This window comes from Musca autumnalis, unplaced genomic scaffold (genome assembly GCF_047663935.1).
Source record: "Musca autumnalis isolate F117 unplaced genomic scaffold, ASM4766393v1 scaffold_3, whole genome shotgun sequence".
NCBI classification, from domain to species: domain Eukaryota; kingdom Metazoa; phylum Arthropoda; class Insecta; order Diptera; family Muscidae; genus Musca; species Musca autumnalis.
This window is the reverse complement of record NW_027411866.1, coordinates 3,328,021-3,345,705: the sequence shown is the minus strand read 5'-3', so window position 1 is coordinate 3,345,705 and position 17,685 is coordinate 3,328,021. Positions and strand designations below refer to the sequence as shown.

The 17,685-nt window shown below is 32.1% G+C and overlaps 1 protein-coding gene across 2 annotated transcripts in view; it reads left to right on the top strand.

The window, feature by feature from the left end:
• The window catches only part of bif (protein phosphatase 1-binding protein bifocal), a 115,273-nt gene extending 106,137 nt beyond the window's left edge, over window positions 1-9,136 (top strand). For both annotated transcript variants that reach the window (XM_073978654.1, XM_073978656.1), the window contains one exon: window positions 7,932-9,136. In XM_073978654.1, coding sequence (XP_073834755.1) covers window positions 7,932-8,197 — 266 coding nt within the window. In that variant the 3' untranslated portion in view covers window positions 8,198-9,136. The remainder of the gene's footprint in view (window positions 1-7,931) is intronic.
• The last annotated feature ends 8,549 nt before the right edge of the window (window positions 9,137-17,685 follow it).

The following is a 17,685-nucleotide window of genomic DNA, read 5'->3' as shown; positions in this document are numbered from 1 at the left end:
TTTCGTTCCAATTCTATGAGAAATTTAGAGAAGCCCATAGAAATGAATTTGGAAACCACCAACAACAAGGCTGCTAATCACACCAACACCACTACACATACCTTTTCTATTTATTTTGATGCTAATGTAAATTCTTTAATGAACTCAACACAAGCGATTTGTAATGCTAAAGATAAAAACAATCCTTCTGCAATGGCTTTCCCTATTGTTGATGGCAAAGTAGAAGATGATTTGAGTGTATCGAAATCGGCTTCCCTAATAAATTTAACCATACAGAACAATAAAAAAGAGGATTTTATACAGAAGAGTGTCATAGAGGAATCTCAGAACCTCATGATCTCCAATGAAACATTACAAATTTCGTCTTTATCCCTTCCCGACACGAAGAGTTTTAATGAATTCCAAGAAACAGCTTCATGTCCCAATCTAAACAATACAATTTCATGTGACTCTTTGTTGGATTCCAATTCAATTGTGGATCGTTCATTGTCTTTACAGAACATCAATCTAAACACCACAATTGAGGAGTCTTTTGTCACCACCTCACTTAGTAGTTTACAAAATCAAAATCGTATTAAAATCACAAATGACAACTACTTTTCTTTACCCAACCTTATGGAAAACCCAAGAGATATGTGTTCCAAAGTCGGTTTTGCTACAAAAGACACCTTACATGACATAAAAGGAATGCCTTTAGGAGAAGAAATTATTCCCCAAACTTCCATGTCAGTGTCACATTCGAAGTTTACTAAGGAGACTATATTAGAAGAAACTAATCTTTCTCCAACTTCCCATTCTCTAGAATACTCAAATATTACTGAGGACGAGACTTCAAAAGAAACGAAATCGACTTCGTTGACTTCCATGTCAATGGAACATTTGGACATTTCTGAGGGTGAATCTTCAAAAGAAATTACATTGTCTTCTATCTCCAAGTCAATGGATCATTTGGACTTAAGTAAGGATAGGACATTAGGGGAGATTAAAATGCCTTGTACTTCCATATCAATGGACTATTTAGACTTTATTAAAGATTCAGGATCAATTTATAAAAGTTTATCTTTACAAAAAGAAGAATCATCCTCTCAACACCCTTTAATAAAAGAAATAATACAAATGTCGGGAGACTCTTTGGATGATATATATGAAGATGCATTAAGTCTATCATTAGACTCTCCTATAAAGGAAAGAAGTGATCTTAACAAAGATTCAAATTCCAATGACTCTAGTGAAGAAACTTCAAAAGTATGTCAGGAAGTCACTAACGATACAACTTCAAATGATTACACCTATGAATTAGTAATAAATGAGATTTCTGCAAATGATTCCCATTTAAATAGTTCAATTTCATGTCAGTCTACAGGTGGCGAATATGCCAGGAGAGTAGAGATTTCCCGTCAAATAATATTAGATTCTTTAAACAGGAATGTCGATAAGACAAAAAACGTATATGAAGATAATAACTGTATGGAGAGTTCCGAAGAAAATTTAATGGATAAAAATGAAAATCCCAATCAGGAATTAAACCAAAATTTCTCAAATAACCAATTAAAATCTAAAGGAAAATCAAAAGAGTTTATAAATACTTTTAAGATCCCATCTTATAATCGTCTAAATGAAAATTTTAACAATATCACGTTTCTGGATAAAAATATCTCAAATATTTATTCCGGCAATTCCGATGAAGTAAACAATCGTGGCTCCGAATCTTGTTTTAGAAAAAAAACGAAAAATGTTGATTTGAATCGAAATTCCAATAATGAACAAAAATGTTCTAGTATCTTAGAAGAATTCAGAAGTCCTGGTAAAATTGTTTACACACCCACTCCACTTGGATTGAATATTTCTAATATTGGAATCCCAAGAGGTGAAGAAACACCTGTGCATAGCAAACCAAAGACTTGTTGCTCTTGGAATGAAGAGATTCATAATCTTAATGAATCTTCCACTTGCTTAGAAGCTAAACCTATTCCAGAAGATAATGGTGTAAATCAAAACATAATTACAAATCCCATTAATGACCCGAAATCTTCCAATGAGAACGTAAAAACTATCATGAAAGAATCAACTATGGTAACATGTCCCGAAAATAAAGCCACTGATTCCCAAGAAAAGCAAGCAAATAAATTGTTAAATATTAAAACAAATGATAAATTTTATAGCAATTTAACCAAACAAAAAGCTTTCAAAGATACCAATAGCTATACCACATATAGCTTGGCCAGAAAATGCAATCGCAGCAATTCTCAGTCGTTCGCAAATGCCTTAAGTCTTTATGAAAGTTTCAGTGAGAAAACCACTAGGTCCAAGATTGCTGAAAAGGAGGTAAAAAGTGTAACAACTGTCAATCGATCATTGAGTATGGTCGAGAATAAGGGTAGTTATAAAAAGCTAGACAACCCCATGGACACTAAAATTAGCTCAAGCAAATATGCTTTTTGTTCCCAAAATGATGTTAAAAATAACAAGGAACTTGCCTCAGTATATGAATTAAATCCCCAAACTATTAACAATAGCTCATCTCTGTTATGTTCTGGGGAAACTAGTACCAATATTCATCCCTTGTTAGCTTCCAAGGGAGATAATAATTTACTTTCTAATTCCAAAATAGCTCCTCTTACTTTTTATGAGTCTAAAACAGAATCGGATAACAATATGTCCACTTCCGTGGGCATCAAAGAGTATAAAAATGATACAATTGCGGAAAATACTCCTAACTCATTGAGTACCAAAAACAATTACTTTAATATCAGTCCAAGGCCATTTAGGCGTAACTTTGAACATACATTAAACACTACACAAGACCATTCCTTTATGGATTCCTTGAATATTCTAACTCCTATACATTTTGAAAATAATTATCTTAGATCTAGTACATCAAGTGTTACAAACTCTATCAGATCCAATAATAATAATAACAACAACATTCAAACCACTCCAATACCACACAATATGGGTATAAAGACAAAAACCTACTCAGAAATAGCATTACCGCCACCACCAACCACCAGGGTTATGGATAATACCACTTCCACAACACATACCATAAATAATTCTAAAAATACTACTAACCAGGGACAGCATCAGGTTCAGGTCGGCATACCAGCAAAGAAGGTGCTAACAAATTTACCGAAATCACAGAATTTTTATACTTTTCTTCCTTCTACATCTTGTTCTTCTTCTTCTTTTCGTTTATCAACAATCACTACCACCACAACTGTTACTACTACTGCCACCACAACTTCTCCATACACCTCTTCTACTACTTCTTCATCGTCCATGACTAAAATAAATCCAGGAAAATATATGAAACAGCATGGAAATGAGATAAGGACGGCAAAAATTCCACCACAAGTTAAAGAGCAACGTTCAAATACCCCCTCCAGCCTTCTTAAGACGATCGAGAACAAGAACGACGACATGACAAAAATGCCACTCTCCAATATTACAACAACAAAAACTGCTACTACTACTGATACTTCTACTTTTGTTGCCACTAGCCTTAAAGCTTCCTACACTAATTCAACTTCCAATTCTACTGCAACTACCACAAAATGTTGTGCTCCTCCTCTGCGTAGACGTGTACCAGGCAGCACGCTGTATTATGTTTGAAATATAACTATCAAGCGATTTATGTAATCTTCTTCTTTACTAGCAACCAACCACTTAGCTAATCTATCTACCACCACACCTCTACTTTCTATATGTCTATTTAAAACAATATTAAATCGAAATCTATGTATGTATGTGTTTCTTCTTAAAAATTAAAAATAATTAAATTATACATTTTGTATATTTAGGAATGTAGTTAATAAAGATATGTTTGTAACAGTGTTATGCTATGGTTAGAGGGATCATTTATTTATGTATTCGCTATATTGTAAACATGGTTGTATGGTATTTGTTTTAATCTCATTAATTTAGGTGCACAAAGGGCTATGATGTTGTTTTCTAATCAGTAATTTTTTTAATTTTGTAAATTATTCTCCGAAATATCCTCTTCAACAAATTTGCACAAACATGTCCAAAGTTAAAATTAATTGTCTTGTAGTTTCCCATACAAATAATTATCCTTGTATAAATGTTAGAAATTGTAATCGAGAGAATAGTATGGCGTACATTTGAAATCCAAAAGTTTGTATAATTTTCCTTTAGAAATCCAAGAATATTCGTATTTTATTGCCGTATTCACTGTTATTTCTAGAGGTATAGGGATAACGTGTTTGAGTTTGACAACGAATTGTTGTATCAACGATGGACGTTGGGACAACAGAAATCGGGAGTCAGGCACAGAAAATTGTTTGCGCGTTAAAAATACATGTTTAAGAAAATACATGAATAATAATCGTCTTAGCTACGTTTATTCGCGTGTAATTAAAACATACAAAAAAGTAGGATTTTTTTCATTTATCTGAGCTTATTTAGAACAAAGACCTTCATCGATCGATTTAAAAACAAGCAGAAAAAGCATTAAGTTCGGTCGGGCCGAACTTTTTATACCCTCCATCACAAATTTCAGCCATTTCGGTGGATTAATGTGGCCACAACCTTCAAAATACCGAAAATCGGAAGGTACCGTTCTATGGGGGCTATATGATGGCGTGGACCTATACCTACAAATTTGTGGGGGAAAGTTCTATACCCCCAACGAAGACTAAATACCAAATTTCAGCCATCTCGGTGTGATAATAAGGCCAAAACCCTCAAAATACCGAAAATCGGGAGATATCGTACTGTGGGGGCTATATCAAAACGTGGACCTATATAAACATTTTATGGTAGAAATATTTCTTAGCCTCTGGAAACACAAAATACAAAGTTACAACCGATTCTGTTGTCAAATGGAACTAATACACTCAAAATATATTAAAATGACGCGTACTTTATATGGGGCGTTATATGGGGGCTATACCAAAACGTGGACCTATATAAACATTTTATGGTAGAAATATTTCTTAGCCTCTGGAAACACAAAATACAAAGTTACAACCGATTCTGTTGTCAAATGGGACTAATACATTCAAAATATATTAAAATGACGCGTACTTTATATGGGGCGTTATATGGAGGCTATACCAAAACGTGGACCTATATAAACCAACTTTGGTAGGAATGTTTTTTGGCCTCTGGAGACACAAAATACAAAGTTACAACCAATTCGGTGGTAAAGTGGGACAAATATCTTAAAAATTGTTAAAAACGACGACGCGTCACGCGTCATTTTGTATGGGGGCTATACGAAAGCGTGGACCTACATAGCCCGCTTTCAATACCAAAATTCCTACGTACAAATAATAAATTTTCCCAAAATTTCATCCACCTACGTCAAACCGTTCGGACGCTAGAGTGATTTCCACAGACGGACATGGCTATATCGATGTAGAATTGCACGCTGATCAAGAATATATATAGTTTGTGGGGTCCACAATGATTATTTCGAGTAGTTACAAACGGAGTGACAAACTTAATATACCCCCATCCTATGGTGGAGGGTATAAAAATATATTAAAATTTTAATTTTAATTTTTTGCTTAAAAAACTGACGTTTCCTGGTCATAAAACGGGCAAAAACATATAAATCTCAGGCAATATTTTTTCCGAACGACCTGAAAATTTGACCACATATTCTATGCTGCTCCTACTTTAACATAAGTCAATAAAAATTTTTCGATTTTCTGAAATTTACAAGTGGGGGTCGGTCACCCCTTAAGAACATACCATTGTTGTAAAATGCCTCTGCCACACTGTTTTTTAAATATTTCCCAACGACAATTTAATAAACAACATAAAATCAGCATTTTAGAGTTTCAGAATTTTTTGAAGAACTGCTGAGAACATTATTTGGAAAATTTTTTTTTGCAAAAGGTTGCATATTTCAACTTCCAACAGTTTAGCTGATACTGACCAGAATTCCAGAAATTATGTAAAGGTTTCCATATTTGATCGATTTTGATGAACTGGATGGAGTTTTTATTATGTCCAACAGATAAGTTCAACTACTTTAGAGGGCTATTATATTGCTAAAGACAGCAAGGCCAAATTCCTATTCGTTTCTGAGATAAAGGTGCGATAAATGCAAAACATGTAGTTTTAGCCGTTTAGATGAGGCCATAAAATCCGGACTGGATATGACAGGCCTAACCCAACTGGGGTTTTTTTAGTTTAAATATGCACTTTAAAAAAATGAATACTAGAATTTATTTGCCTTCTTAGTTTTGTATAGCGTTATTACTCTCTGTGTCTGCAATTATTTGACAAATACATATGTATATTCATATATTAAATATCAAATCAAACGAGATGCAGCAGTTGATCATGAAAATTAGCTAAGAATTATACAAATCCAAATAATGACTGTTAACATTTTAGGGGAATAAATTGAAGAAATTGCAAAAATGAAAATGTACATATCGTCACAATAAATGCCCGAAAGCGTAACCACAAAACCAAAACTTTACAGGAGAAGCAAAGCTTGATAGCTTTATATATCAGATTACGTCAAAAAACGAATTTCGATTTTCATGTCGGTTACGTCTTCGGGCATTTATGGTGACGATATATTCTTACAATTAAGTACATCGAATAAATATTTTTCTCTTTTATTTTCTTTCATCAAACTTTTGTGTGTCTGACTTCGGACTAATCATACTCCTTAGATACATGAACAAAATATTTGTTGTTTTTGTTTAACAATTTCCTATCAAAAATGTTTTCTTTTTTTGCATTATTGTGTTTTTCATAAAGTTTGTGTTTGTCCCTGTTTCCTATTTTTTTCTGACTATTTAAAGGCGTTTCATAAAATCATTTGTAGTTTATTAATGACAAATATAAATATGTATGTATTTCATAGCATTTGATTTCCCTTTTCTTTCTTTAATTCCAGATGTTATCTAAGATCAGAATATAAACATCCATTCACATCTATCTCTATTCCCCCTCAAATCAACCAAAAACAAAAACAAACATTGTTCAATATCAAATATAGATGCTATTGTGCCTAAAACAAATTATCGAAATTTCCCCAAAAAGATACCAATCTCAAATGCCAAATATTTTTTGTAACCACACATTCCATGTGGAAAGCACCAAGTAAAAAGGGCCACAGATCAACCAATATGTTGTTGTTGTAGTTAACCAAAATGCAGTTGCCCACAAAATTTTGAATTTGAATGGTGGGTGGTATGACATGGAAACCTATTTGCTCAATTTGTTTTTACATTTGCAATAATATAATGATTTGAGTTATTTATTATAATTTTTATTTATTTTTTTTTTTTTTTTTATAAATTAATTATTAATCTTTGTTACTAATAAAAACAAATGTTGATGTAAATCCAACCATGTAAAACACCTACAAAAATATCTAAAAAAAATAACTCATTAACTAAGGTAACTAATATTTGAATGTACTATTTTAATTTGTTTGCAATTTATGTAACATGTATTTTGTTTCAAAGGAGAAAGGGGTATTTTGTTTACTTTTTATATGTATTTTATCAATATTAACAAAATATTTCAAAACATAAAAATATCTTTGAATCCATGCCTAATAATTGCCATAAAATTTCTTTAATTTTTCCTTGAGAAAAATTTCTAGAAGTTTTTTATAGGTACACATATGCATGTCAAACATATAGCAAAGCTCCTTTCTTCTTCTACTCCTTGTTATCGCCTGTTTTATATTTCATACATATCGAATTGCACCTGTACTAGTACTACAACATCTACCACTACTGGCATTCCGTTTCATTTACCACCCGCTCTTCATTTTGCATTCAACATTAATTTTCATTTCTATAACCAACAAATTGTAAGCTAATTAATGTATGTTTTGTTGTAACGACATTTTGATCTATTGTAAATTTTTAATAATAATAATAAATTTTCTATTTCTATTTTTTCTCCTCTCCATTATTGGAAAACCTTTTTAGGTTCAGCACCACTTGGTTTCTACACGCCTATGAAAGCACCCATTGATAGACTTTTTCAACTTGGTGTAACACGGGCCCCATCCTTAGAGTGCACCACAAATGGTGATGGCGGTGTTGGTGATGGTGGTCTATTAAATGGCAAGACCAGCAGTGATAATATTGATGGCGAACAAGAACCAGAAAGTCTGCAGTATATAAAACCAGCAGATGATGATCTCAATATAGCCTATAGCGAGAGTACGCAAAAAACCGATTTGTTATATTAGTAATAACTAAGAAGTAAGATTGTAATCCATGAAGAAGATCAAACAAATCTTCCAATTACATATTTTCATGTTTATTAGAAGGCGCAGGTGCGTTTTTTCATAAGTACTCTCTTTAACTGTTTAGGCTTTATATGTGTTTTGTATAAAAGTTAAGCTTTTTGGTTTAATAACGACAGACTGTCAATCCATTCCTCCTCCTCTACAATTTTGCCTCTGCCCCGTTTAAATGTATAACATACATGTATGAGAACATTTTTAAAAGTAAACAAAAAAAAATGAAATTGTATTAGTTTATGAGGGTTCTTAATAACTTCTCAAAAATGTTATTTAATTTTTATTTAAATATGTTTGTATTATTTTATTCTTTATGTTTTATGTGATGTTCTCTTCATAAATTTTTGTTTTTTATTTTAAGCAAAAATGTATGCTATGAAATTTGATATATGTATGTAGCTGCAAAAAAGTCGGACTTGTAATGTTGTCCTGTCTTTTGCAAAACTGTATTTCATTAACTTTGTTAAGCTAAGTAAAATATATATTATTCATAAAAAATATAATTATAAAAATAGAGCTTAATTTAATCATTTTTGATATACATAAATATTATACATACATACATTTATAGTATTTTCTCTATTTTGTATTGTAGTCTAAAATGAACAGTTTTTTAAACATGATTTTTTCACATCAACAAAAATTCAAGAAATTTTAAACAAAACTACAATATTTGCTATCCCCCATTATGCAATTATTTCTTCTATATAATTCTAAGTTTATATGTCATAAGTCTTATTTATTAATATTTCAAATAAAAAATAAATATAAAAACATCTAAGAAATACATGTAGTTATAATTATTATTAAATATTGATAATATCCCGATTTAATAATTCAAAATGAGCTAATGAAACATAAATAAACATCAACATTCTAAACAAATGCATTTATTTATATGAAATAAAAACAAACAAAAGTATAAAAAAAACTTTATTGTAGAACCTATTGCAGAGCTGGTTTATTCAAGTCTGATTTTCAAAATCTTGCATGTGTCAAAGTTTTCAAAGTCTATAGGTTTTCCGTAAACCATAAACAATACGTTTATTGTTTGTAGCAATAAACAAAATGACACATAACCCTTTTAAATCTTTTTCAAATTTGAAATCTGTTGAAAACATTCCCAATATCTTCCTCGGGATTTAGACACAGTTAATTTCCGCTGAACTAGATTATGGAAATGAAAGGGGATGACTTTGTAAAATTTAATTTTTTTCATTTTTCGGTCTCTCTACATTAGTAAAATGGCAATGCTGAATGTAGCTACCTGAAAACCTTGAGTTACAAAACGAATGATATTACCATCTTCACCTCTTGATGATCAGTTTTCAAACACTTCTTAACCCCCAAAGGAGTTCCTTCACTTTTGTAATTGCAAATATATATTATTCAATGAGATAATATAATATGTCCAGAAAAATAAGGAAGCATTTTTAATAGTTCTTTTGTGCTCCTCAACTCAATTTTGTTGTTCTAAAGGTGCAAATTAGTTGTAAACCTTAAAACATACTTCAGTAGTGCGATTCTCTAACTTATTTTTTGAGTTACCGACAAATGTCGGTAAAATTAAAACGCAAAATTATGAATGAAAAGTTCAAATAAAAGTTGACAACACTGTTGCTATCGGAAGAACTTTGCGGCTACTTTCTTTTGGCCGCTAACTTACCGAAAAATATCGTTAATTACCCAATTTATAAGCGTTTTAATTTTACCGAAATTTGTCGGTAACTCAAAAAATGTGTTAGAGAATCGCACTGCAGATGCTTCCGACTAGCGTTATGAAGCATAATGTGCGTGATACATTTAAAATATCGCACTAAATATGTAATTTACTTGTGATCTGCTTTATTCAAAATAATAAAATAAAATGAAATTTGTTTTAAAAAAGAACGCAGTTAATAAAACAAAATTAAACCATTTACAATACCAGTATCTTACAATTTTTAGAATTATAAATATTCTTATGCATACATAAAGACATACGTGAAATAAAAAAAATTAATGAAAATAAATAATTAAATTTGTTTAATTTCGACAAAAAAACTCCAGTCGGATGGATTCATAAGCACGATGCGGGTGATTCCGGACTACACTTTCTACGAGAAAAATGTTATGATTTTCACCAGGGATTGGAAAGGCTAGGTTGCAGTCTATTTCGCATCTTAAGGACATGACTATAGAAGGGAATAAAGAAACATTTGTAAAATGTTTTCCAATTTCTACGCAATTTTCACATATAATTCGAAGAATGCCAGTTGTAACTTGATTATTTCATTTGAAATTCGAAACATTTCACTTGTAATTAAAGAATTCCAATTGAATTTCGAATTATTTCATTTATAATTTGAATTTTCTATTTTTTAATCGATTTACCCTGTGCAACATTATGTGTGTTCGTTTACTCAAAATTTTTACGAATTTTTACTGGATGTTGTTCGTTTACTCTACAGTACAATGCAAAAGACCTTAGTCGATTACAAGAAGTTACTGGACTTGTACAAATTTGTACAAATTGTTGAGTAAACGAACACTCCTATTTTTAAGGTAATCTTGTGCAAACAAATTTGGACTTTTTTAAGCAATTCGGGGCTATATCTCTAAAACCAATGCGAATCTTCATCTGGCCTCTGTAACAAATTTATAGATAAGGGCAAGAATAAAATATTTGGAGAAGAAATGAGATCAAAAAACTACATTTATTGCCTCAAATTGTATAATATATCTAAAAACTCCATAATTTGTATACATTTCGCACCATATGGCATTCGAGCGAGCGAAAATAAAACGGGATGATGGAACTCGATCAAAATCTTTCATCTGTTGTTTTGAGAGTAACCATTAATCGAACTATGAATGACAGCTGGAAGACAGGCGATAAATGTGGCCGGATTTTTGACATTTTTTTTTTTTATTTTTTTTTATTTATTTATTCAATATCAATACAAAGAAAGCTTACAAAGCCTATTATTTATGTATTGTAAGATAAAAACTATGCAAATAATTCAACAATATAATAATAAAAAAGAAAAATTAAATTTATAATAACAAACAAAATCGATTAGGCTCCCCAGCCATATGAATACTGCAAACATTTTAGAACAAGATAACCCTATACCAACCAGCGATAATTATTAACTTGACCGTTAAAGTAAACTTTCAGTTTATGTTTAAAAGAATGGTATGAATAAGAAAACAATTTTAGATCATTTGGGAGATAATTCCAGATACGATAAACACGCACAAAATATGAGTGTTCATACATAGAGGAATGTACAATCGGAATATCAATTTGAACATTTCTTGTAGAATGAATAAAATGAAATGAATTAACTAACAATTTAGGTTGCTGCATTTTCATGATATTGAAAAAAAGTAATATAGTCCTTTGTTTAATATAATTACGGAAATTGCAGCCCAAAAATGCATGTGTAAATTCAAGAGCATTAACCCAAGGATTACACATGCAAGTAACTTGCAGGCAGTTGTGTATACATATTATAGTCGAAACTTCAATTTTTTCGAACTGACACTTGCATGTGTAAACGTTCGGAAAAAATTGAAGTTACTTTTAAAGCACTTACATTGATTACTGACAAGGAAATTTTGTCGGCAGTGAGGTTGTTAGTTGGTGTGGCAGTGAATATGTGTGAGTGTATTGGTATTTTTCGAACTGTCACTTGCATGTGTAAACGGGGGGTAACATGATCGCTTACATTTAATGAATATACATATCGTATAATTCTCCTAAAAATTCTTTCAACATTATCAATGTTGTAAGACCAAGTACCTGTATAAACTTCAATTCCGTAATTAATCAGGCTCATAAGTAAAGAATACCCCAGACGCATTCTCACAATCCTAGGAGTATATGCTTTAAGACTATATAGCCTCCTCAAAGTAAGACAGATCTTATTGGACAAAGTATTAATATGTTTATCAAAACTCAGATTCTGATCCAGTATAACACCGAGACATTTAACAGAGTCAACAGAATTAATTTGAGTATCATTAATATAAAAATTGGGATAACAAATCTCACGATTTCTATTGTGGAAAATTATAGCTTTAGTTTTTAGAGGGTTTACTTTAAGCTTGTTATCTTCCATTAACTTTGATATAATACTCAGATGAGAATTTATGGACTCTTGTGAAGATTGTGATTTAAATAGTAAAAAGAAATCATCTGCAAAAACAAAAGGTTGACAAAACTGATTCGTAATCTTAGTAATAATGTCGTTTATGTATATAAGAAATAGTATTGGGCCCAATACTGACCCTTGAGGTACACCAGATGTAACCCAATCAACAGAAGAACAAATCCCATTTACAGATACGTACTGACTACGTCCTGACAAGTAGGAATGAATTAGTTTACAAGATGTCCTCGAAAATCTAAAGTTATCACGTAGTTTCTCAATCATAATATGGTGGTTTATGCAATCAAAAGCTTTTGTGAGATCCAGTGAGACCATAGCGCAAGATACATTATCATTTAGATCTTTTCTGATAGAGTCGGTAAGAGCAAGCAATGCGGAGGTGGTGTTATGATTGTTACGAAACGCAAACTGAGAGGGATTAAATAGAGAATATCTGTTGATGTGTTCAAGTATTTGATTTTTCATTACATTTTCGAGAATTTTAGACATTGCAGGAAGTATTGTAATGGGTCTAATATTATCAATATCATGGCTACCATCTTTAGGTATTGGAACAACACGTCCTAATTTCCATGCAGATGGGTATATGGAAACAGTTAGTATCGTATTGATCAAATGTAATAGATATTGAGATATAATTGGAAAGATAAGTTTAATAAATTTAGTAGGAATCGCATCATAACCTGCAGAGTTCGATTTGATAGAGCTTAGGGCAAGAACAAGTTCAGTACTTGATATTGTTTTAAAGGAGAAGGAATTATCCGATTCACTAAACGCTTCAAAATTAAAATCACGATCATCTCTGGGGTTCATGTAGCTTAAGAACTTGTTTGCAATCTGATCAACATCACTTTCTAAGAGATCATTGTTCTCACGTTCAATACAGCCAATCGAACGAATCTTTTTCCACATTTGAGCATTATTAAGATTAGAAAATTGCTTACAACCAAATTCGGAGCGGACTTTTCTGACAATAGCCTTTGCTTTATTCCTCAAACGACAATACATTCTCCAATATTCATCAGTATGAAAACGAAGGTATAAACCATATGCCTTATCTCTTTCCTTTCTAGCCTGTCGTATTCTGTTAGAATTAAACCAAGAGTCTTCATTACGATTTTTTCTTACTCTAGTTGTTGGGACATGAGCATGAAGGACATTTACAACATTATTTAATTTGGAAAGTTGTAAATCCACATCATTTGAATGAAATATAGATCGAAGCTCAAGGTCATCAATATAATCTGAAATGTCTTCAAGCCTAGTACGATTGTAATCTTTAATTTCAACCCAATCATCACGTAAAACAGGTGAAAAATCTATCGAAATAAAAATAAAACTGTGATGGGAAGAGAAAAAAGGAAACTGAATCTGATCTTTGTGAACAACACAATTAGGTTGGCTTACCAAAAAATAGTCCAATAAAGACGTACTATTGTTGTGTAAATGAATGTGTGTAGGCAAACAGTTGTGTATGGGATGCAGACCACATCTAGTCGCAACAGACCTGAGATTTAGAGATTTAATGTGATTAAACAAATTGTAGTTAAAATCCCCCATTAAAACAATATTTGGATAACTATCTAATATATCGGCATGCACACTTTCAAAAGCATCAATAGAACCATTGGGCAAGTAAACCACGCCAACAATAACAGACGATATGCCATTGCCAAAGACTTCAACAAATAACGACTCACATACACCATGCTGCATACCACGGAAAATAACTCTGAAGCGTAGATTATTAGAAACATATAAGCAAACACCGCCACCTCGATGAGGAATGCCAGGTTGATCACTGCTGAAACGATCATTTCTAATCAATTTGTAATTAGGAACCATTAGAGCACTTGAAAATACATGTGGCTTAAACCACGTTTCCGAAACGCCAATAATATCCAACCCAGAATCATAAAAAGTGTTTTTAAACTCTTCAAGTTTAACGCTAGAATTTGACGGGCATAAACTTTGGGCATTTATATGTCCAATATTAAGATTTTTATCAAAAGAATTAGTCAAATTCTTCAATAAACTATTATCACTGGCTATAGGGCCAAGATTCATATTATCGGTCATGACTTTTAATGCAATATTCATAATTGTGGGGGAGCCAAAAATCTAAAACCATTTTACTTGTATAATTCCAATAAATTTTCATTTCAATATGAAATACTACAATTCATTAATTAAACCACTTGATTGAAAATATTACAGCAAAAAATAAAGCATGAATGAGATCAATATATAAAGAAGAAAATACTTTTACATTGCAATTTGTGAATGAATTTTGAAGACATCTATAAATTCCTTATAGTTGAATTTCTTGACATCACCATCCAACATGACAATTTTAGTTCCAATTTGTTCTCTGTTTATAATGCTGAAACCAGATATTTTATTGTCCTTCTTCAACTTAGAACAGGTTTTAAATAACTTGTTGGCCAAGCTGGAATAGTTGTCGTTTAGATAAGCTCTGTCTCCATTTGAACCACCAATAATATCAGACACTTTTAGCGATTTATGCTTGAAATAAGCCGACATAACTTCATCTCTCTTCCCAATGTCCTTAAATTTTAATAGAATTGAACGGCGCCTTCGTATATAAAGAACATTTTGAATATCATCCGGAACAATGTCCACTTTTAAAAATGCACACAAATATGTGGCAACATCTTTAAGCTTTTCAATATTATCAGGAAGACCAGTTAAGATTGCATCATTTCTGTTAAGTCTGTGCTGTAGTATATGATTTTGAAGTTCCAGCTCAAAAAGAGAACTTTTAACAGAAATATCATTTGCTTTAGCAAGTTCACGGCAACAATGTACTTCATCTCTTATTTCTTGCAAACTGGTTGAAATCTCCGCACGAAATTCCGCAACAGCAGTCTCAAAGCCTCGTTTTATTTCTCCTTGTTCTTTTTTGATATCACTAGCAAAGGTAGAAAAAGATTCTTTGAGTGATGAAAATTGTTTTCTAACTTCAGTCTTGAACGCTTTATCGGAATTGTCTGGAGGATTAGCCATACACTTGACGCATGTGTAGGCGAGATTGCGATTTTGGTCAAGAACGTTGAAAACTGATTTGGAAACGTTCTCACAATCAACGTGAAACCATAAATCACATGTCCTGCATAGTAAACATCTTTTTCTTGAGGTTTCCAAATTGCAAACTCCGCAAGGATGTCCCATTTTGAAGAAAAAATATTAAAAGCCAAATAAAAATTTGAGCGGCACGATCGCTGTTTACTTATGTGTCAGCTGATTAAAAGCAAAGTTCAACGGCGGCTATTTTGCATTAACGGCGTCAAAAATAAAGATTGTTTGCAGCGATAACGGCGTTAAAATATAAAAATGCCGGCGACTAATGTGATCAACAATAAGATGGCAGCAAAGAAACTATCGACTTCAAAATGTAAACAAGCGGCTTAAGCTAAGATGAAAATTATCAGCTTGGTACTTAGCCAGAAAATACAGCAACAAATCACCGCAACCACGATGCAAAAATATAGATGCAATTAATTATTAACCGTGCATTTAATTAGTCGGCATTCATAAATCACAGATGCAAGATGTTTTCTTCTGTCCGAATTTACATAGTAGTAATACACTTTCGCACTAAAAGTTGTAATTTTTAACTTTCAATCAAGAGGCGATATTCTCCACTTCTACCACTGCATAGTGTTGCCAACTGTTTTTTGAAAAAATATGTGAGATAATTATTGAAATGTGTTGAAAAAAAGGAACATGAACAAAAACAATATATGTAAACGGAAAACAAAAAGAAATCGATGATTTTCATTCATAATTTTCAAACTGTTTTTGTAGTTGTCCAGACAACTACGTCACACAGGCAAGTTTTGGGATTTTGACAATCAATACATGAAGCCAACTGTCCTGTCATGTTGTAAACGCAGGGTTAGTAAATCAGAGTTGTATTTGAAGACAAAATGTCTGGTGTAAACGCCTAGTTAAGTGGCTTTTACATTTAATAGTACGTTTATATATAACCGGATTTAACAAACCCACTTGGTTTCAAATGTCAATTTCTTTGCGTATATGTACGTCAAATAAATCTTCATTAAGAAGGTTAACCCTGCAAAAGGCTATAATATAAACATGGTCTAAAATGTTTTATAAAACATATTTTAAGTTGTCAATATCTGTCAAATAAGTGTGATAAAATTCAAAAATGCAAGTCTAAAATGCGTTTCAGGTAAAATGCCTTTACCCCCGTTTACACATGCAAGTGGCAGTTCGAAAAATACCAATACACTCAAACATATCCCCTGCCACACCAACTATCAACCTCACTGCCGATAAAATTTCCTTGTGAGTAATCAATGTAAAGGTATGCGTACATAAGCTGCCTTGCCTGATTGCCTTGCTTTCCTGCTTCATTTCTGACATAATAACTGCAACTGTCTGCAAGTTACTTGCATGTGTAATCATGGCACAATAAAACAGGTACAACGGCAAAAACAGTTGATTATCAGACTAGTTGTCAAAATGCATTATTGTGAATAAAATCACATACAAAAGGTAAACAAGCAATTCACAGCAATAGCTCTGTTCCTTTACGTGCAAGAATCTTCAAGTTTTACAACTTTTTACTCGAAAAGCGTTCCTTTACTTCAGACACCATACATTTCATATGAAAGCAGATTGCAACTTTTGCTACTTTTGCCGGTTTTACCACTTTCAAAAGTAAAGGAACAGACCAAATGCGTTATTGTGAACAATTTTGACGTTTGGTATGATTTGATCATGGCACAAAAATTTAAACGGAAAATTGTGAATTTTTGGTGGATTTTTGTAATAATGCGTTTATTAATATCTGCCTAACAAAATTTTGTTGAAAAAATTATGTGAATCGCTTTATTTTTGGAAAACATTTTTGACATTTCACAGTACTGAACTGGTTTTTGTCAAGGCGAATTTACACCATGGTTTTTGTTGTTGTTGTTGTTGGCTGATGCATCTGCCTGGTAATTGTGCCATGGATTTGATGTAACACCTTCTTATTTCACCATGGATTTGATGTAACAACTTATTCCACCATGTGTGTAATCATTGGGTTAGTTTTACTCGAGTTGTAAACACTATTTCTATGTCCAAATCTACATTAGGCAAGTTTACTTCCGGCAAGTCTCAGTTTGGAAAAAAATTGCTCGTACCGGAAATTTTCAGGTAATTCCTTTTATATGTTTTGTTTTTGAGATTATTTTCATTGTTTTGAAAACAAAACTTGTCGGAACAGAATTGTCTTTGTCCCAA